This window comes from Equus asinus, chromosome 8, assembly GCF_041296235.1.
Source record: "Equus asinus isolate D_3611 breed Donkey chromosome 8, EquAss-T2T_v2, whole genome shotgun sequence".
Classification (NCBI taxonomy): Eukaryota; Metazoa; Chordata; class Mammalia; order Perissodactyla; family Equidae; genus Equus; species Equus asinus.
The window spans coordinates 97,428,968-97,449,148 of NC_091797.1; the positions used below are offsets into that span (position 1 = coordinate 97,428,968).

The 20,181-nt window shown below is 53.9% G+C and overlaps 1 protein-coding gene across 2 annotated transcripts; it reads right to left on the reverse strand.

Moving 5' to 3' along the window:
* Positions 1-4,155: 4,155 nt before the first annotated feature.
* Positions 4,156-19,673, reverse strand: LOC106826206 (cationic amino acid transporter 4-like). 2 transcript variants are annotated; one of them, XM_070516865.1, is made up of 5 exons: positions 19,580-19,673; positions 9,069-10,090; positions 8,026-8,603; positions 7,658-7,766; positions 4,156-7,550 (listed from the first exon to the last, which is right to left on the reverse strand). In XM_070516865.1, exons 2-5 carry the CDS (start codon positions 10,048-10,050, stop codon positions 7,483-7,485), a joined length of 1,737 nt encoding a protein of 578 aa, XP_070372966.1. In that variant the 5' UTR covers positions 10,051-10,090; positions 19,580-19,673; the 3' UTR covers positions 4,156-7,482. The 2 variants fall into 2 exon arrangements, with proteins under 2 accessions (XP_070372966.1, XP_014688918.3); XM_014833432.3 differs by lacking the exon at positions 19,580-19,673 and having other exon boundaries at positions 9,069-10,144.
* Between the last annotated feature and the right edge of the window lie 508 nt (positions 19,674-20,181).

Here is a 20,181-nt window from a genome sequence, read left to right on the forward strand (position 1 = left end):
CCTGGCCAGGACTCAGAAGGGCGCGCGCCACGGGCCAGGCGCAGGGCTGGGTGCCTGGCGGGCGCTTGTTCTCCCTGCTGTCCGCGTGGGTCCTGCATCGCCCCCCTTCCGCGGACTGAGGACCCTGCCAGACTGCAGAGCTGTGCTTAGTCCCTGTGCTTGGGGGTGGGGCAACTCTGCTAGGTACCGCACAGGAGGGGCTGGGGGACCTTGCAGGGCCAGCCACCCTCCTCTCTGGAGCCAGAGTCAAGCTCTCTCTCTGTGGGTCCCAGTTCTCTCTCCTGATCTAGCGTCAGATGTCCGGCTTCCTCCACCAGGAACATCCCTCCCCAGCTTCGCTTGCTGAACTTCAGAATCTGCAGTGTCAGCTCAGAGGGCCCTTCTTCCTGAAGCTTTCCTTGGCCCCTCCTCTGGGCTCTGCTGCCCCCATGGCATCCTCTCAGAGTACCTATAACCCTGTCATGCACTCACCCCCAAGGAAGTGAGGTCAAAGGGCAGCGGAGAGGGGGTGCTCCTGTCTGTGCCCCAGGGCCCAGCAGAAGGAGTGTGGGGAGGAAGGGAGGCCCAGGGCAGCTGGGGGTTGGGACTGAGCCCAGGGCTGGGGTGCCGCTGGATCCTGCCCCGAGTGTCCCTTTAATGCTGCTGGCCTGGCCTGGCCTGGGCATCTGCCTTTGCCTCCTGTTCAGCAGGGGCTGCAGCTGCTGTGCTGACTCCTGCTCCCAGCAGCCAGCAGGAGCTGACAGCAGGGGCTCCCCAGGGGCCGGGACAGTCTGGGGGCTTCTGGATTACAAAACTGAGAAGTATGTGGTGACCAGGAAGTGGCGGGTGAGCACCCTGCAGAGGCTGCTGCAGCTCGGGGTCCTGGTCTACGTGGTGGGTGAGAGAATGGCTCCTGGGCAGTTGGCTGGAGGGACCCTGACTGGTCCTGCTGGGCTGAGGGTTGGGGGTCTGACTCTCCAGGGGCCAGGCTGGTGGTGGTGGAGGAGGCATGTTGGACAGGGGAGGGGCAGAAGGAAGGATCTCTGTCTGTCTAGAGGCCAGCAGGGACAAGAGCGAGCCGTGTGCTTGTGTCCTCCTGTGTGCCCACCTGCCCCCTTTCCTGGGCCTTGTCCCCAGCCCCATGTTGGGTTCTGGGTGCAGAGCAGGATGGTCTTGCCCTGCCCAGGAGGCCCCACAAGGGCAGGAGGTAGTCCCTGACCCCTGTGAGAGCTGCAGCCCTGAGGCCCCTGAGAAAGGCCACCAGCTGTGCTGGGTCTGGGGAGCCTTTGAGAAGAAGCTGATGTGGCCAGGGCAGGGGAGGGGGATGCTGGTGAGGAAGGAGGTGGCCAGCTCACTCTGAGCCCATGGCTCTCTGATGTGTGGCCAGAACATCTGGCCTGTGCAGGGTGTTTGGGTGGAAATGAGGCTGGAGAAGAGGCGGGGCCTGAACGCTGTGCTGGGAGCCTATAGGGTGTGTAGGGGCTGAGTGGGTGGGGCCAGCTCTACTGCTGCTCACTGTGTGGGGGGCATGCTGCTCTGCCCATCGCCTCCCCCCCAGGTGGGCCCTCCTTGTCACAAAAGGCTACCAGGAGCAGGACCTGGACACCCAGATTTCTGTCATCACCAAACTCAAAGGGGTTTCCGTGACCCAGAAAAGGAGCTGGGGAACCAGCTACAGGACATGGTGACTTTGTAAAGCCACTACATGTGGGAGTCTGGGTGCTGCTGCCTGGCGCTGACACCTTTGACCCCACCCCTGCAGTGAGTGTGTGCAAGAGGGGCACGTGATGGAGAGAGGGTGCTGGCGCTGTCACAGAGCTGGGCTCAGGGAGGGCCTGACAGAGTAATGGCCCTGGACAGGCTCTCAGGGAAGTGTAAGAGGTTTCCAGGTGGACAAGGGGACAAGTCAGGAAGCCGGGCTAGAGGGACTGCATTTACAAAGGGGCATCTGGAAGAATGGAGGGTCTGGGGGCTCAACACTTGAGCTTGAGGGAGGGGTGGGGGGCAGGGGGCAGGGCCTGGAGCTCCTGAATGCTCCCTCCCTGCCCTGGGCCATGCAGGCCGGTGCCTCCTCTGCCCGCCCCACGCTGCCTTCCGGCCCCTCCTCCCTCCACCCAGATCCTCCACAGCACCTGTTTCCTCTGTTCTGCTGATGCCCACACTGTACCCCAGGGACACCTGCCCCAGCATAGCTGCCTCCTGGTTCACACCCACCTTGTCCAAGAGAACCCTCTCCCTCGCCCAGGGGGGCCTCTTTTCATCCAGTGAGGCCATGATGTCCCCAGTGCCAAAGCTGGACCTGGCTCCACACCTCCCTGCCCCTCCCTCCAGTCCATTCCATCTGTGACAGTTTCCCTGCTGCCCCCGCTGTCCCTGTGATCTTCCTGTGTGTCCCCAGGTGTGCTCCATGCAGAGGCCAGGCTGAGCTTTCACAGGTGACACCATCAGACCTGCCAGCCCTTGTTTTCCACCCTTGGAGGCTCTCTTTCCATGATGGTGGCCACCAAGTCCCTTAGCCCTTCCTGTCACCCTGGTGCTGTGTTCTTCCTGCTGGCTCTGAGCCAGGGGCCTGGTCAGCAACATCCACCCGCCGCCTAGCAGAGTCATCTCTGTTCCAGTGCCTGACACTTGAGGGTGCTTCCTCTCCAGGGTCTGGGACTCTCAGAGAGCTCACCCCCGCCCTCTCCTGGCTGATGCCCAGAACTCTGTGACCCTGTGCAGGCACTGATGTCCCTGTTTACAGCAGAACAAATGGGAAGGGAGTGGCCTGTGGTCCCTTGGCCAGTGTGTGGGGTCCCACTTCCCTACAGGCCCCTCTGAGGGTCCCGCCCTTTGTGTGCCACACCTAGCACCTCCACCCTGGCATGAGCTCACCCTCCCAGAGTCCCTCCAGCTTCCTTATTCTGTCCTCTGAATTGGACCAGAGGAGCTGGGCCTTGAAGATTCACTTCTGCCCCCCCGGGGACAGAACTGTCAGGAGGGAAGGAGTCTCGCTCTGCCTTGGGAGACAGCCCTGCACCCCTGTCTGGCCGGGGGGCTGCTTGCCCTCCCCCTCTGACCACCTCCTTTTATCTGCACCCTCCAGCTTTCCCATGTGCCCCAAACTCAGGGAACCTGGGGGTTAAACAGGGGAGGGGTGTGTCCCTGGGGACTGCAGGGCTGGGTCACACAGGGGAGACATCTCATGGGCCTGGACAGCTCTGCTTTCTCACCACCTCAGCCCCCTCATCCCACTGGGGACTGGCTGGGGTGATGAGGACTGTCCTGGAGGGGAGACGGGGATGCACAGCCACGGTAACTGTGGGCCCTTTCTTCCAGCGCCTCCACTGGGATGGGGCTCAGGGGGCCGAGCTGGGACCCTGAGTGACTCGCTTGTACAGGCCCAGTGGTGCCTTGCATCTCTTCTTTCTGCCAGCAGCCCGCTGCCCACTCCCTTCCCAGGCCCTGTGGGGATTGGAGGCCTGGAGTTTGTCTCATGTTTTCAAGGCATAAAAAGGGGCCAGTGTGTGATCTTCAATGGGACCCACAGGACCTGTGAGATCCGGGCCTGCTGCCCCATGGAGAGTGACACTGTGCCTGTGTAAGTGTCCCTGATACCCAGGGCAGGGTCCCAGGACCAGCAGAGCCTGCCCCTTACCTCCCCCCACCTGCAGGAAGCCCCTGATGGTCCAGGCTGAGAACTTCATGCTGTTTGTTAAAAACGCTGTCACCTTCAGCAGGTTCAACTTCTCCAAGTAAGCATGGTGGGTCCTGGCTGGCCCTGATCCTCCTTGTCCCCTCCTGACCCAACCCCCAGCCCTACCCCCTCTGAGGTCTAATGCCTTCTAGACCGGGGACAACACCTATTTCAAGTGCTGCCACTACATCCCATGCTTCAGCCCCTACTGCCCTGTGTTCCACATCGGGGACCTCATGGCCATGACTGGAGGGGTCTTTGAGGACCTGGCATTGCTGGTGGGTCCATGGGGTACAGGGTTGCAGGAGGGCCCACTTTATCTCTCCCACTCTAGGGAACTTGGTATATTTAGATGGATTTCACAGGAAACCATTGGAAAGTAAGTGGCAGATATCCAGACACTCACCCCTCTCAATGCTGTCCTGAGAATGAGGACCTTCCCCAGGTGACTGCTGTCCTCTCGTCATACTCAGGAAATGTAATATTGGCAAATAAATCTAATATTTTAATTTCCCCAGTGGTGGCAACAATAGTCCTAAATCTTTTTATTTTCCAACCCAAGATGCACTCAAGGCTGTTGCATGTATTGTCGTGTCTTTGAGGCTCCTAAGCAGACCTGTCCCATCCTTCTGACCCTTCATGTCACCTTGTCACCCTCATGCAGACATGCACACAGCCACCAGGCCTGGGGGTGACATCATGTGATGCACGCTGGGCCCTCCTGGCCTAGATTTGCTGGCCCCCCAGCCCTGTGCAACCATGTGGGGCTGGACCCACCTATGCCCTGCTCCCCTCCCCTCTGCACTCTCCCTGCCCTCCATCTCTGCCTGGAACTCCTTCCTGAGCCCTGGGAATCCAGCCTGAGGGGCTCCCTTCAGGAAGTCTTCCCTGGCTCCCGGGGGAGACTGAGTGCCCCTCTCTGGACCCCACAGCAGCAGGACTATCCCACCTCTCCCACCCCCACTGCTGGTGTCTGTTTATTGACCCTTCTGTCCCCATCCCCTCAGCAGGCAGGGAGCTTGTGAGAGGCAGCTCCCAGCTTGCTTGTCCCCTGTGTCCTCAGCAGTGACACAGGGCTGTGAGCCAGGACTCAGGCTGGCGGTGGATGGAGTCAGTGGATGAGTAAGATGAGGCCTGTGAGGGCCAGGCCCCCCAGGAGTGGCCAGAGCAGTCACTGGAGTCTCTCCTGCCCCAGGACAGCTGCTCACTGGGGGGAGACCTCAGGAGTGGAGGCCCGGAGCCTGCTCAGATCTGTAGGGTCCACATTGACATTCTGGTCACTGGGCAGGTAGGGCTCAGTCTGGGGAGGATGTGGGCAGGCAGGGGTGAGGGGCCAGAGGGGGCAACAGCCACAGGCAGAGAGGCTCAGCCCAGGTCTCTCTCAGGCAGGGAAGTTTGGGCTCATCCCCACAACCCTCACTCTGGGCACTGGAGCAGCCCGGCTGGGTGTGGTGAGTCTGGCCATCGTGTCTCCCTCTGGCTGCTGGCAAGCATGTGTCCCACGAGTGTACCCCTGTGCCCCCTCTGCAGACACTGAGTCTCAGGGTGAGGGCTGGGGAGGTGGCAGGATGGCAGGTTGGGGTCCTGGCCATGGGTCTGCCCTGCCTCTCCCAGATCACCTTCTGCTGTGACCTGCTGCTGTTGTACGTGGATGGAGAAGCCCATTTCTACTGGAGGACCAAGCATGAGGAGGGGGCTGCGGGCCTGGCTGACCCTGGGCTACACTTTGGAGGATGGTGGCTGGAGTCTCGACCTGCTGTCCACATCTGCAGGCAAAGGTCCCTCAGGGAACTGCCAACCCTGAGCAGAAAGGTAGCTTCCCCACCCCCACGTCCAGCTGCCCAGGTGCCTTAGAGGGGGCCCCACAGCTGTCCCCACTGCTGCTGCTGAGAGCTGGACACCGTCACCAGGGTGGCCCTAGGACCCATTCGCTGGCCCATTCCTGAGGCCTGTAGACTTTCTCTGCTGGTTGGGGGTTCAGGACTGAGAAGGGTGGGGGCCTAACCTTGAGGACTCATGGATGAAAACCAGGCAGGACTGGGTGGGGGATAATGCCACCCTTCAGCTCCCAGACTATCTCTCCCCCAGCAGGCTGGCCTGATTCTGGCTCTGGAATCCTCCTGGGGGCCTGAGTCCTGCCTGCTGGAGAATTTCCCCATGTCCTGGGCCCATGGTCAGGAGGGAAGGGACAGGGCTGCAGGAGCCAAGCCCTCTCTGGGTCCCAGACAGGGGCAGTGTTTGGGGTAGCCACTCCAGGGAGACAAGGGGCTGCCTTCTCATGGGTCCCTGGCAAGCAGGGCCATGCTGGCAGGTTTCTGGTGGAGCAATATGGACCAGGCTGGGTAGGGGAGGCCTGTGGCTCAGGCTGGGCAGCATCAGGAATCATCTGGCAGCTGGAGCCTCAGCAAAGCCTTGGGGTCCCTGCTGCCTCTCACCCCCAGGGCAGTGTCCATGGAGGCAGGGTCAGAAGGGCTAGGGTGAGAGGTCATGGTCCTGAGGCTTCATTATTGGAGTGGGGGTCACATGTCCCTTGTTGTCCTTGGGGCCCAGAGAAAGTAATGTCAATGCTGCAGAGATTTGAGGAGTAAAGATTCCAAAGCCAGCGGCTTCCTGTGTGGTCATCACAGGCAGGAACGGGGAAGTGGTGGTGTCTATGGTAGAAAGAGCGTGGCCTTAGGGAGGCCACAGGGGGGTGCAGGGAGGGCCTGGTGACTTGAAAGGATGGGGCCCCAACACCAGAGGTGGGCTGAAGGTCCCTGGAGCAGGCCCAGGTACTTGTGCACCCACCTGCCCGTGTGTGTCCCATCCTGAGCCTTTGTCACAAAGTCCTGAGGGGGCAGCAGGGAGAGAGGCCGCTGGAAGCTGTAGGCACCCCTGAGCTGGGAAACAGCTGCTGCCTCAGTCTGCACGTGGGTGCACGCCCAGGAGACCGTGTGCGCCATGTGGGCCTCTGCCTGAGAGATGTGTGTGCCCAGGCAGGGGGGCTTCTCCATCCGGGGCAGGCCCCAGGACATGCCCTGCTCTCTGCGAGCCCTGGGAAACCAAGGGAACCCCAGAACTCCACCGCCCTTTCTAGGTGGCCTCCTTGGGGTCCAGGCTCTACTCTCTGGATCTGCCCCTGAGAGGACATGTGGGGAGCCTTGGCGGGAGCCTGTACCCATGCTGTCAAGGACCCCGCTGTGGCTAACGTGTGTAGCTCCCCTCAGAGCTGGGCAGAGCGCAGTGGCCCGAAGGCAGGACCCTGTGACCCAGGCCTGGGAATGTTCCCCACTCAGGGCTGTCCCAGGGCTGGTGTCTCGCCCTTACCGAACCCCAGTACCTTTGCTGTGGGTTGGGGACAATCATCTAGATCCCAGCGGTAGGTGAGGGCTCAGTGCCACAAAGAACACCACACTGGACATGGCAGCAGGCCACATGGCTGGCTGAGCAGTTCCTATTGTGGGTCCCTGGGACTCAAGGCTCTTCCCTGCCCATCCTACTCCACCTGCCCAGGTAGCTGGAATTGGTCATAAACTGGAGGATGCTGGGCAGAGTCCACCACACCAGCGCTGGCCACGGCCCACTTCCAAAGACTCGAAGCTCAGCACCTGGGCTAAGGTCCTGAGGTCCTGAGGTCCCCTCAGCATGGGCAGACCTACAAATCCAACCTGCCCTGGATAGAGGGGCTGCCAGCCCCTCTGGCCTTCTGAGGAGGCGGGTGAGGGCAGACAGGCCGCAGCAGTCCTCATAGACTGGCGGGCTGCTCAGTGTGTCTGGGCTCCAGGGCTGGTGCCTGGCTGGGGGCTGCAGGGCCTGCACCATCTCCTCCAGGCTGCCAAGTGGGACAGTCAGATTGGCCGCACCCGCTGGTTCTCCTTGCTGTGCCAGATGCCATAACCAAAATACACCACAAGTCCTGCAAGGGTGGCACAAGTGTGAGGGGCAAGTCCCAGCACTGCCACCCTGCTTGCTAGCCTCCTGCAGCGCACCCCACCCCAGAGTCCCAGTTGGGCCCCAACTCACCAATCAGCAGCCAGATGGACAAGTACAGCCAGGTCAGGTAGCTCAGGTGCAGCATGAGGAAGATGTTGAGGAGGATGCTCAGGGCGGGAGTCAGGGGCACCATGGGAACCTGAGGGGACAAGGGCAGGGCTGGGCTGGGCTACAGGGAAGGGCTGCTGGCCCAGGGCCTGAATTCTTGGGAGTCCACAGAGCCTTTCTCTGCCTCTGGAGATTCTGGAGACAAGGGCCCACCCGCCATGCAGAGAGCGGGGTGTGGGGTACTGGCCTCCCCCGCCCTGCGACCCTGGTGCATCCTGCCACGGCAGAGGAGGAAGGGGCGAAGGGAGCTGGCTGGGCTGAGCGCGGTGGGTGCTGGCTGGAGGAAGTACCTGAAAGATGTCCTGCCGGTGCTGTTGCTGGTGGGCCCCAAGGACGAGGAGACTGAGCAGAAACGTGGCAGAGCTGAGCAGGAGCAGCAGGGTGTAACCCCAGGGTGGGAGATGCAGGGCCGAGTCCCCGAAGACCAACACATAGTCCAGAGTGACGGCCGAGGCCACCAGGACACTGAGGGCCCAAGCCACAGCGGCTCCAGGCCTGCACTCACCCAGGAAGCCAAGGTAGGGCCTCAGGGCTGGTCGCAGCTGCCCAGGCCCAGGGGCTGAGGCCTCCTCTGTGCCCTCAGGGCTGTCTGGGCCCTGAGAACTGGATGGAGGGGACTTTCGGAAGCGTAGAATGATAATGCAGGTGGGCAAGCATGTATAGGGCAGTAGTGCGCCAATGGACAGGAACTGGACGAGTGCATCGAGGTCCAGCAGCAGCGCCATGAAAGCCATGAGCACCCCGAACACGGGCACCTGCATCCGGTGGTGCATGCGGGCAAACACTTGGAAGAAGAGCCCGTCGGCAGCCATGGCATAGGTGATGTATGGCAGGTAAAAGAAGTACCTGAGCAGCACACTGGTCATGTCTGTGGCAGAGGGTGGGAGACTGGTCAGCATGGTGGACAGGCCCACCTGGGGCCGCTGCTGGGGGCCAGGGCATGGGTGGCCCCTTGGGAAAATGGGCATGAGTTTGTCTGGGCTCTGAGAGTGAGCCTGAATGTTATGTGGATGCTGGATTGTTCCCCCTCACCACGCAGGAATGGGACACCCTAGATTAGGTACAGACCCACTGGAGAATCTGATAAGGACTGAGTCCCTCTGCCTGGAAGGATCTGGAAGCACATGCCCAGAACTGACATTCTGTGTACAACTGGGAGGGGCGGTGAATAGGTCCCTCTCAACAAGCCCGGGTGGAGAGTCTAATCTTTAGCCCCTTCCTGGGCCCAGGATGCATTGGCAACACAGGTCCAGATGGAGATGTGTTTCCTGGAGGCTTAGGGCAGAGCCTCACCATCCTGTTCCCTCCCCCCTTGTCCAGAAGGGCCACTTACCACAGATTGCACCAGCTGCCACGATGAAGGCCGCCCAGCTATAGCCCCGCTGGTGGAAGGCATCAACAAGGGCCCAGTCAGGGTCCAGGCTGTGCCAGGGCACCAGGAGGGTGAGGACTGTGGAAACGAGGATGTAGGTACCAGCTACCAGGGTAACTGAGATGGCGATGGCCATAGGCACAGCTCGCTTTGGGTTCTGGGCCTCCGCACTATAGGCAACAATATTGTCAAAGCCCAGGAAGGTGTAGAAGCAGGTGGCGGCGCCAGCCATGACACCGGAGAAACCGAAGGGCGCAAAGCCGCCCTCCTCAATGCTCCAGTTGTGCGGGCGGGCCAGGACAAACCCCAGGACGATGATGAAGAGGATGACAACCACGCTGATGGCAAGGAATGTGCGGTTGACCCAGGAAGAGACACGGGTTACACAGAAGCCAAATGCAGAAGCCAAAAGAATGAGGCCAGCAGCCAGGAAGTCTGGGTACTGGGCCAGGAAGGGCACCTGCCAGATGCCCACATGGGCCTCAGTGAAGCTGCGGATGCGGTGTCCAAAAACGGTGTCTAGGTAGCCACTACAGGCACGGACCAGAGCAGTGCAAACAAAGAGACACTGGAGGAGCACGTTCCAGCCGACAAGGAAGGCCCAAATCTCACCCACAGACGTGTAAGTGAACAGGTAGGCAAAGCCTGTGTAGGGCACTTGTGCCCCGAGCTCCGCGTAGCACAGGGCTGCCAGCAGGGAGGCCACAGCAGCCACGCCAAAGGACACAAGCACTGCAGGGCCGGCCATCCCCTTGGCCACGGTGCCTGTGAGCACATACAGGCCCAAGCCCACCATGCCACCCACACCCAGCAAAGTCAGGTCCAGCGTGGTCAGATGGCGCTGCGGCAGTGTCTCCCTGGGGGACTCCTTCACTGGCTTCCGCCGGTACAGCTTCTGGCAGAAGTGCGCCAGGCTGGCAGTGCTGGGCAGTCCCCAGGCCATGGTTGGCAGCCGAGAGGAGCACCAAGCCAGCTGCCGGCACCTACGAGGGTGAGAGGGGAGTGACAGTCTGCCCTGGGTCCTGACCAGCCTTCAGTCCTTGCTCTGACCCTGCCCTGGGGACCCAAGCCTGGAGCCACTGGCAGCTGCAGGGCTGGATGAGGCAGGCTCCGGGCCTGCCAGCAGGGTGGGCAGGAGGCCACAGGGAAGTGTGGGGATCCCATCGGCCTGCCTCCTGGGCAAGGGACTGGGTGTTTGGGAGGGGCCCTGAGGGTGGGGAGGGGCAGCCCTACAGAGCCCTACTAGGAACGGTGCCAGTGCTCTGGGATCCCAAAGCAGGGTGGAAACCTGAGGCTTCCTGGGAGCTGGGTCAGGCCTCCAGGACCCACCACAGGAGCGACCCTGTGACACTGGGCTATGCCCTGGTGGTCACCAGGCCTCAGACAGCTGTGTTAATCACCCCATTCCTCACCGCGCTGGGCTGTGGTATCAATGCAACCCTCTGGTAGTAGGGGGCACCCTGGGCTGTATGCCCCAATATGCCCTCACCGTGCTTCCCCCAGAGCCACTTCTGCCATGCCCCTGTGAGCCAGCACCACAGCATTCACCTCCTCTCCCGCCTGTGTCCTTCCCTGTGGGACTTGCTGCAACTCACCTGGTGTGGCTCCCCACACCCCTGGGTGCGATGTCCAACATTGGCTCTACCTTCCAGTTCCACACGCACTCAGCCCACCCTGCCCACACCACACAAGCTCAAGACCAGACTCCCAGGTTCTAGGGAAGCCCTATGATTGTGCCCAGTTCACAGAGGAGAAAGCCCAGGACTCCAGGTAAGTGACTAGCCCAGGTCACCAAGGTGGCCTCGGGATGCAGGTGGAGGTTAAGGTCCAGGTTTGGGTGAGGTCTGGAGCCCACCTGCTTTCCACTGCTGCAGACACCCTCCTTGATCCCTCATCCCAACACATGGACTCCACCAGCGGGGCACCATCCAGGCCCCTTGACCCTGGGAGGTGTGGGGGCTGCAGGAGTCAGGCAAGACGCTGGTAAGATGAGGGTGTGAATGTGGCTGAGAGGCCCTGGGCAGTCCCTGATCTCTGGCACAATGGGATGGCAGTAAGCCACCCTCACCCACTGATAGGGAGTGCCTGGCTGTGGGGAGTGTTCTGTGAATTGGCAGAACTCATGCTGGCTGTTCTGAGCTTCCAGCTATGGACACTGTCCTGAAAGGAGACAAGCAGACCCTGGGGGATGACCTCCAGCCCTCCAGCTTGGGGCACCCTAGGGCCCCTCAGACACCAATGGCAGCCCCTCCCAACCCAGGAGCACTTGTCAAGCCTTGAGGACCCTGGGGGACCCTAACAGCAGCTCCCCACTTGTGGATCACCTGACCATCACAAACCCCCTCAGGTTTATTTATTCCTGGAGCTGAGGGGTCTTTGTCCTTCTGCTCTCCCTCCTTCTTTGAAAGTGGAAAGGCTGGTGTGACAGGGTATGAATTTGTTTACAGCAAAATCAGGACAATCCATCCAAGCAAAGCAAAACCCAAATAGTCATCCTCTTCCCCAGAACTCTCTCCATGTTGTCAGGTTTCTATGTGGTTTGTGGGAGAGGATGTTAGGGGCACCTGCAGTCTGTCTGGCTCAGCGGGCTGGTGACAGGGTGGTGGACTCCCAGACAAGATGGTGCCACTTGGAGCACTCTGCCTTAGCCAGCCCCTTGCTCCCTTCTGGTATGTGGCTGACGTTGTCTTGAGGAGCTTCTCAGATGGGTTCTCACTTCCTGCAGTGGTGACCCTTCCCTCACCTCGCTCCTTGTGGCCTAAACATAACCAAGCAGATGTTCCTTGTTCTGAAACGCCTTCACAGAAACCCAGAAAAATGCATTTCCAACCAAGAGGCCTGGGCAGTTGTGTAACAGGAACTCCCCAAAGGCCTGACCGACGGCCACCTGAGAGCTGGTGTGCAGGGTTTCAGAGCCCTGACTTTTCATCTCCCCAGAGAGGGGCTCTCACCACACCCCTTCACAGGGGTCAACATCCAATGGATACTTGTGGCCAAGCATGGTCGACACAGTAAACTGTAAACTTTCAGGGACATGGCTGAACCCCAGCGAGCAAGGCAGTTACACTGAGCAACACATGGAGATGCAGTGAAGAGAAAGCACCAAAAATGCAAGAAGAAGAGAGAATACTTCCCACCTCATCCTACACAGCCATGAGCACCCTGACACCAAACCCAGCAAAAACATCACAAGGAAAGCAAATTACAAACCAATATCTTTTGTGAATATAGATGAAGAATTGCGCAGGTGAATACTAGCAAATCGAATCCAGAAACATATAAAAACGACCATTTGGTATTTATCCCAGGAATGCAAGATTGATTTACCATCTGAAAATGAATCAATGTAATATGGCAAACTAATAGAATAAAGGACAAAAACCACATGATAGTCTCAACAGACACAGAAAAACAGTCAACAAACCTGGAATAGAAGGGACCACCCTCAAAATGATGAAGACCATCCACGAAAATCCCTCAGCTGCTGTGCTCAGTGGAGAGAGACTGAAAGCTTTCCCTTTGCTCAGAAACAACATTGGGAGGTGCTCTCACCACTTGTATCCAACACTTTACTGGGGAATCTGGCCATGGCAATTAGGTGAGAACATGAAATCAAAGGAATCCAGATTGGAAGGGAGGAGTAAAACTATCTCTGGGCTCAGATGACATGATGCTGTGTAGAGAAAATCCTAAGGAATCCACACAAAAAATATTAGAAGTGGTAAACCAGTTCAGTAAGGTGCAGGATACAAGATCAATATACAAAAATCAATTGTATTTCTATACACTAGCAATGAACTATGCAGAAATGAAGTTAAGAAAAAAATTCTGCTTACATTAGGGCTCACTCTTGGTCGTGTACATTCTATGGGTTTGACAAATGTATAATGACGTGCACACACTATTACAGTAAGCCCTAAAAGTCCTCTGTGCAGCAGCTATTCATCCCTCCCTCCCACTAACTCCTGGGAACCACTGATCTTTTCACTGTCTCCACAGTTTGGCCTTTCCAGATGTTCATGTAGTGGGAATCAAATCATATAGTATGTAGCCTTTTCAGGTTGGCCTTTTTCACTTAGTAAAATGAATTTAAGGTTGTCTTATGTCTTCTCATGGCTTGATAGCTCTTTTCTTTTTAGCACTGAGTAATATTTCTTGTCTGGATGAACCACAGTTATTTATCCATTCACCTCCTGAAGGGCATCCTGGTTACTTCCAAGTTTTGGCAATTAAGAATGAAGCTGCTGTAAACATCCATGTGCAGGTTTTTGTGTGGACACAAGTTTTCAACTCATTTCAGTAAATACCAAGGAGTGTGGTTGTTGAATCATTTGGTAAAAGTATGCTTAGTTTTGTAAGAAACTGCTAGATTTTATCAGACATTTCTTTTACAAATATTTTCTCCTAGTCTATGCCTTTCTTCTCATTCTCTTGATGGCCAATTTATTCTTGACAAGAGAGCCAAAACAATCCAATGGGGTAAACAATAGTCTTTTTAACACACTGTGCTGTAACAACTGGATCTCCACATGCAAATGAATGACCTCAGACTCCTACCTCACACCACATGCAAAAATGAACTCTGAATGGGTCAGGGCTCTTGGGAAATGAGATGTGTTGTCAATGAGCAGTAATATTTTGGAAAAAATCCTTTTTTTGAGGTATAGGTCTCAACAGCGGGTAAAATATTTAGTGAACAGTGTTGTAAACAGATATTCTGTCATCCAGGCTTTCTTGCTCCATTTATGGGAGCACAGGCAGAGTAGATTCAGCACCATTCTTAGGGGCCCTAGCATTTTCAGGATGGCAAATGAGCATTGGCTTCAACTTCAAGTCACCAGCTGCATTAGCCCCTAAGAAGAGAGTAACCTGTCCTTTGAATCTTGAAACCAGGCCTTGACTTCTCCTCTCTAGCTATGAAAGTCCTAGATGGCATCTTCTTCCAATATAAGGCTGTTTCATCTACTTTGAAAATCTATTGTTTAGAGTAGCCACCTTCCCTAATGATCTCATCTAGACCTTCTGGAGAACTTGCTGCAGCTTCTCCATCAGCACTTGCTGCTTCACTTTGCACTTTTACTTTATGGAGACGCTTCTTTCCTTTAACTTCATAAATCAAGCTCTGCTGGTTTCAGCCTCTTCTTCTGCAGCATCCTCCACTCTCTCAGATTTCATAGGATTGTAGAGTTAGGGCCTTGCTCTGGAGTAGGTTTTGGCTTAAAGGAATGTTGTGGTTGGTGTGATCTTCTATCCAGACCACTCAAACTTTCTCCATATCAGCCTTAAGGCTGTTTTGATTTCTTATTTGTGTGTTCACTGGAGCACCACTTTTAGGTCCCTTTAAGAGCTTTTATTCATTTATTTGTATTCACAGCTTGGCTAATTGTCTGGTGCAAGAGGTCAAGCTTTTGGCCAATCTAGGCTTTTGACACGCCTTCCTCCCTAAGCTTAAACATTTCTAGCTTTTGATTTAAAGTGAGAGATGTGTGACTCTTCCTTTCACTTGAACACTTAGAAGTTGATATAGGGCTATTAGTTAGCCTCATTTCAATATTGTTGTGTCCCAGGGAATAGGGAGGCCTGAGCAGAGGGAGAGAGATAGGGGAACAGCTGGTCTATGGAGCAGTCAGAGCACACACAACATTTATCCATTGTTTGCTGTCTTACCTGGGCACAGTTCATGGGAACCCAAAACAATTACAACACTAACATCAAAGATCAGTGATCACAGATCACCATAACGAATTAATAATAATGAAAATGTTTGAAACATTGTGAGAGTTACTATAATGTGACACAAAGACATGAAGTGAGCAAATGCTTTTGGAAAAATGGCACCGATAGTCTTGCTTGATGCAGGGTTGCCAGAAATCTTTGATGGGGTTCAGGGCAGGCCAGCCCAGGATGTGCCACTCTGATATGCAGGTTGTTTTGAGCTGAAGACGATCAAGGCTCAGAAGACTCTGGAAGAACTTTGGACCTTCCCTCAAATTGCCTAAAGTAATTCAAGAGAGACAGGCCTGTCCCAGGAAGGAGCTCTTATCATAGGTGACTGCCAATAATTACCAATTTTTAAACTTGCCTTTATGCGTGACTGATATTATTAACTCTCAGACAAATGCCCCACAATCTGAAAAAGACAATTGGACACAAAGAGGTGTCAAACAATGGTCAGATGGATTAGACACTGCACCAAAGGGACTTCCTGTAGCTCTCTTTCCTTTGATTTTCTGGCTTGCAATTATCTCTCCCCAAATGGGACTATGTGCAGGTAGGGGAGAGTTAAGGAACTAAAAGATGACTGGTTTTACCCTGGCAGCCACAAAATTTCTGGCCCAATTGTTTCCCAGTGCACCACTTGCCAACCTCACCAAGTTTCTGGAGAAATCCGTGTACCCCAGGAAGTCCTCCCAGGCCCGCACTGCCCTGTGTGGCACTCCAAATGGGCTTTACAGACTTGCCCCAGCTTTAGGCTGTTCTCACTGTTTGGTGATCGTCTGCGTGGTTAGTGGATGCACTGAATGCTATCCTACTAGATGTGCAGAGGCCACAACAGTGGGACAGAAATTAACAACTGCAGCTGTTCCTTGTTCTGGCTTCCTTTACAGATTGAAGCAGAGTGAGGAGCTCACTGTACAGCAGAGATAACCACTTGCTTTAAGAAACTCTGGGGTACTTTTGAAATTTCATACTCCATATCATCCTCAATCATCAGGGCAAGTGGAATGTAAAATTATAGACATCAAAAGGACTTTAGGAAGGTCTGTCAAGAAATGGGACTTCAGTGGCTGGACCCTCTTCCCTTGGCCCTAATAAAGATCCAACATACTCCAAATAGGAGACATGGATTGATTCCTTGAAATAGTTTTTGGACACCCAATGCCTACTGGTAAACCTTCCATACCTGGATTAAGTGAATATTATGGGAACTTAAGTGAACAGTTTGGTGCTGTGAGTAGCTGTAGACAAAAATTAATTTGTCTACTTGAAGTAAATGGTCAACAGGTAAAAGAGGCATGGCCCCCACCTGCTGACAAAACTTGCCCTCTCTCTGGACCTAGAGATCGGGTGTCCATCCCGGGCTCTAGAAGAAAATATGTGCTGTCACCTCACTGGGAAAGACCTTATGAAGTCTACTGACCACCTACACTGCCATGAAAGTATAGGAAAAGTCTTCCTGCATCCACAGAAGCCATGACAAGATAGACCTATAACATCACTCTTTAGACCACTTGGAGATGGTCCCCACAGATGACCTTTAACTGAGAATTTCCAGGGCTGATTCCCAGGCCCCAGAAGCAGCCGACCTCATGGAGTAGACAGCTTTTCCCAAGATCATGGATCAAGGAATCTATCTTCACCCATTTTTGCCCCTTGCTTTTAAAACTCCCTACGCACACACACACATACACAACAAAAACAACAACAACAATAACACTTTTACTATTATGGAATATGTATATTCCTTTTAATCATTTATTAGAAAGCTGACTGGAGAGCTCTAGTCTCTGTCTGTCCCACTTCCCCTCCCTAAGCTTCTATTTCAAGCTCTTTTCCAATCTCTGTCTTGCTGTTACTAACTCTCTCTTTCTCAACAGGTCAAGCACAAACCAATCTCCCCCTTATGCCAGTTTACCAAACCCTGGCCACACTAAATAATGGGTCTGACTGTTGGCTATGTCAACAGCCAGAGAGCACAGAAGAACCTGAACTGGTCTCTGTTCCTGCTGACGTGAACCCCTGGTGGACTAAGCACGGAAGATGGATGAACGACAGGGTATGGTGTCCACGACAAGGAAGACGTCACTCTGTCTCTTCTCCTGGTGAGTCACTTGGGCCCCAGAAAACCTCTATAGAAGCTCCAGGACTGTCCCTTGCCCAGATAAAGACAGTAGGTGAAAGTTGGTCCCTTTGCATTGAAAGTAAACTAGACACTGGACCTTTCCTGGGTGACATACCGGGACAGTATTGGAATCAGACTCTATGGTTTGATTCCACAGGTGGCATATTTAAACCTCTCAAGGAAATTGTAAGTGACTCTAACACTATTCCCTATGGCACAAACATTTGCCAAATCACCACAAGTTCTGGATGGCCTATGAGCCACCCTTATGCAACTTGGGGTATTTCAGCTGCCCACATGGTCAATATGCCAATACCACAAACTACATATGGGTGGATCCAAACTCTGGACTCAACTTGGTCAGGTGACAGGACCAGGATTTATAGCTGCCCAAATCAGACTGCAGGCCTCCTGTACCAGCTACTCTGCATCTGTTCTGCTCTCCCAGGTTGACAGGAACACATGGAAAATGGAGATGTTTAGGCACTAACAGCACCAGGGGCAAAGGCCATGGAACACTCCAAACCCTGGGAACTACAGGTTCAGTTCTAACCTTGTCTGTAAACCACACTGGTCTTTTTATTGTATGTGACAACAAAGTATAGAAAGGGCTCCCAGCTAATTGGCCAGGATGATGTGGACTTGGATACCTGGCCCCTTCTGTCTCCAGATACTCCACCCTAAATGCCAGTCACATTGCAGACTCAGGTGCCTTTGTTCATAAGATTGTGCCACATGAACGTGCCAGTTGAGAGATTGTAGAGAATCCATTTGTCTATCACAAGTCCAAGTTCTTTTCAGCATTGAGAGTCTTCTTCCCCAGCTTTGGAAATTATGAGTTGGAAAAGGCAGTCTTCAGTCTCTCTCTGGTGATGGAACAAGAGTTCAACCCCGCCACGCAAACCTTGGTGATGCTCCAGTCAGATTGACTGCCTAGTCTCTGTGCTTCTCCAAAAGGGACCTGCTCTGGACACACTGCCCAGCAAGGAGGAGCTTGTGTAGTCACTTGTGAAAAGTGTTGCTTTTATGTGAAAACAGGGCAAATAGTATCTAACTTCCATCTATAAAGAGAAGATTCCCATTTTCCATCAGACGAATGAAGCTCACCCATTTCATTGGACTGACTCATTCACAGGATCGGGAACTGGCTTAATGGCATGTGAGGAGATGGGCTCCCATCCCTTCCTATCTGCTTGTTCATCCTCTTTCTAATCTATGTTCTTTTCTCCCTTTGCTGATTTCTTACTAACTGGCTACTACCTCATTTTCTCTCTCCACAGTCACCAGCTCAGCTTTTAAAATGTGAAACTTCCAGGGAAGTTTCAAAGAAGGGAATGTTAGTGCGGCCTAAATAGCTAAGATAAATTCAGCCAATGGTTAACATAGGTTAGCATAAGGGAAGCCATCTCAAAGAGGGGAACTATGTTGGGGCTATAACAAGACACCCCTTTCCCTTGTTAGCAATGCTCTAGATTGCATGCAGCGTGGAGAAGTACACATCTGCTTGCTCTGCTATTTTTGTAGCCTTGGCTTATACACAGACCTCCCTATTCTGATAAGGCAATAACTTTGTTCTCTCAGCTTCTCCAGGGATGTGATGACCTTCAGGAAAAAACCTCTGCGGATATCTGTCACCAGGTGAAGAGAGAAAAGTATACTCTGTAGTCTCAAGGACCACAACTCCTGACGGTTAACACCTCAAGACCCCCATTTTTCAGCCCATTTGCCCTATATAAAGGCTTCGAAATTTTGTAGTTTTAAAATAGTTCTTTAGGACATGGGTCCCTTATCTTCCCTCTTGCTGGCAAGCTGTAATAAAAAGACCTTTTCTCTTTTACCACGTTGCCTCCTGACTGTTGGCTTGTCTCACGGCGAGTAGAAGACCCCTTTTGGTGATTACAGGAACTGACGGGGTTCAGGACAGGCCACCACAAGATGTCTTACTCTGGTATGTGTATTATTTTGAGCTGAAGACAATCAAGGCTCAGAAGACTCTGGAAGAATATTTTGCCTTCCCCCAAATTGCCTAAAAGAATTTAAGAGAGAAGGGCCTGTCCCAGGAGGAACTCTTACCATGGATAATTCTAGGTATGGGGGGCAGGAAAGCATCTAGCAAGGACAACTTTATCAAAAGGTCTCTTTTAGGTCCCATTGTCTATAGATGGGACAATGGAAGCATTTGTTTACCAGACATGAATTCTTTTCATCGTCCTGTAAATTGCCTTCTCCCCCTTTGAAATCTCAGACCTCTATCTCCCTCTCCTTAGTCTAGAAGGACACGTACACCTCATTTTTCCTAGCTCTCTTTGGAATTCTTCATGCTTATGTGAGTTCCCCATGTGCACATAGTAAACTCTGTGATTTTCTCTTGCTATCCTGCCTTATGTCATTTCTAATTCTTTGACCAGCCATGAGAACCAGAAGGGCAGAATTCCTCCCTCCTCCCCTACACCTTCAATTCTAAAAAGTGCAATATCTGAAAACACAATAGAATGAGTTATGCCTGCAAAAGGTGATGTGACTTTGTTAAATTAACATTTGTTAAGTAGAGCCCTGGGGATATTGGACTGTGAGATTGGGTTCAACAAAAGGCCACAAGGGAATTGAAATAGAGAAGTTTGTTACTCACAGGTCCTGGAGAAGGTCCACAGCACACCTTGAGGGGCCACACCAGGAGCTTTAGGCAGAGGGCAGGCAGAGAGATGGCAGGACCTGGGGCATATGCCTTTATTGGGGCCCTCAGGTGGAATGTTTTGGGGTTCCCGGGCTAAGTCTGGATTGGTCAATTCAAACCAAAAAGAGGTTGTGCTAAGCTTTGCAGGGCTCTTATCTAAAGGGCGCACAGAGGGAAGGCCCTGGGAGGCGGGGAGAATGCTTCTCACAAGGGCAGTTGAGAGAGCCATATCAGGAACTTCCACTGACTTGTGACTCTGCCAGTGGCTATCTAGGGCGCGCACTCTCAGGAGGGGCTAGTGTCACTTCAAGGGCCCTGCAGGCCGCTTGGCCACAGAAAATGGATGCTGAGGCCACAACACTATGGAGAAGTTTAGGTAAACTCCCACAAACTCTTAGAATAAAGCAAAGGACTGAAGATTAGGTAATGGTTTCTTTCTTTCTTTATTTTCTATTTCATTTTTGTTGTGGTAACATTGGTTTATAACATTGTATAGATTCTGGTGTACACCATTATAATTCAACATCTGTGTACACTACAGTGTGCTCACACCAAAA

Bases quoted from the DNA above. Each gene is read 5' to 3' on its own strand.
- LOC106826206 (XM_070516865.1), bottom strand. From the start codon at position 10,050: ATGGCCTGGGGACTGCCCAGCACTGCCAGCCTGGCGCACTTCTGCCAG. The intron at 8,604-9,068 runs GTAAGTGGCCCT...CCTCTGCCACAG, and splicing joins GGCAGCTGGTGCAATCTGTG to ACATGACCAGTGTGCTGCTC. The intron at 7,551-7,657 runs GTGAGTTGGGGC...CCACCCTTGCAG, and splicing joins GTCCATCTGGCTGCTGATTG to GACTTGTGGTGTATTTTGGT.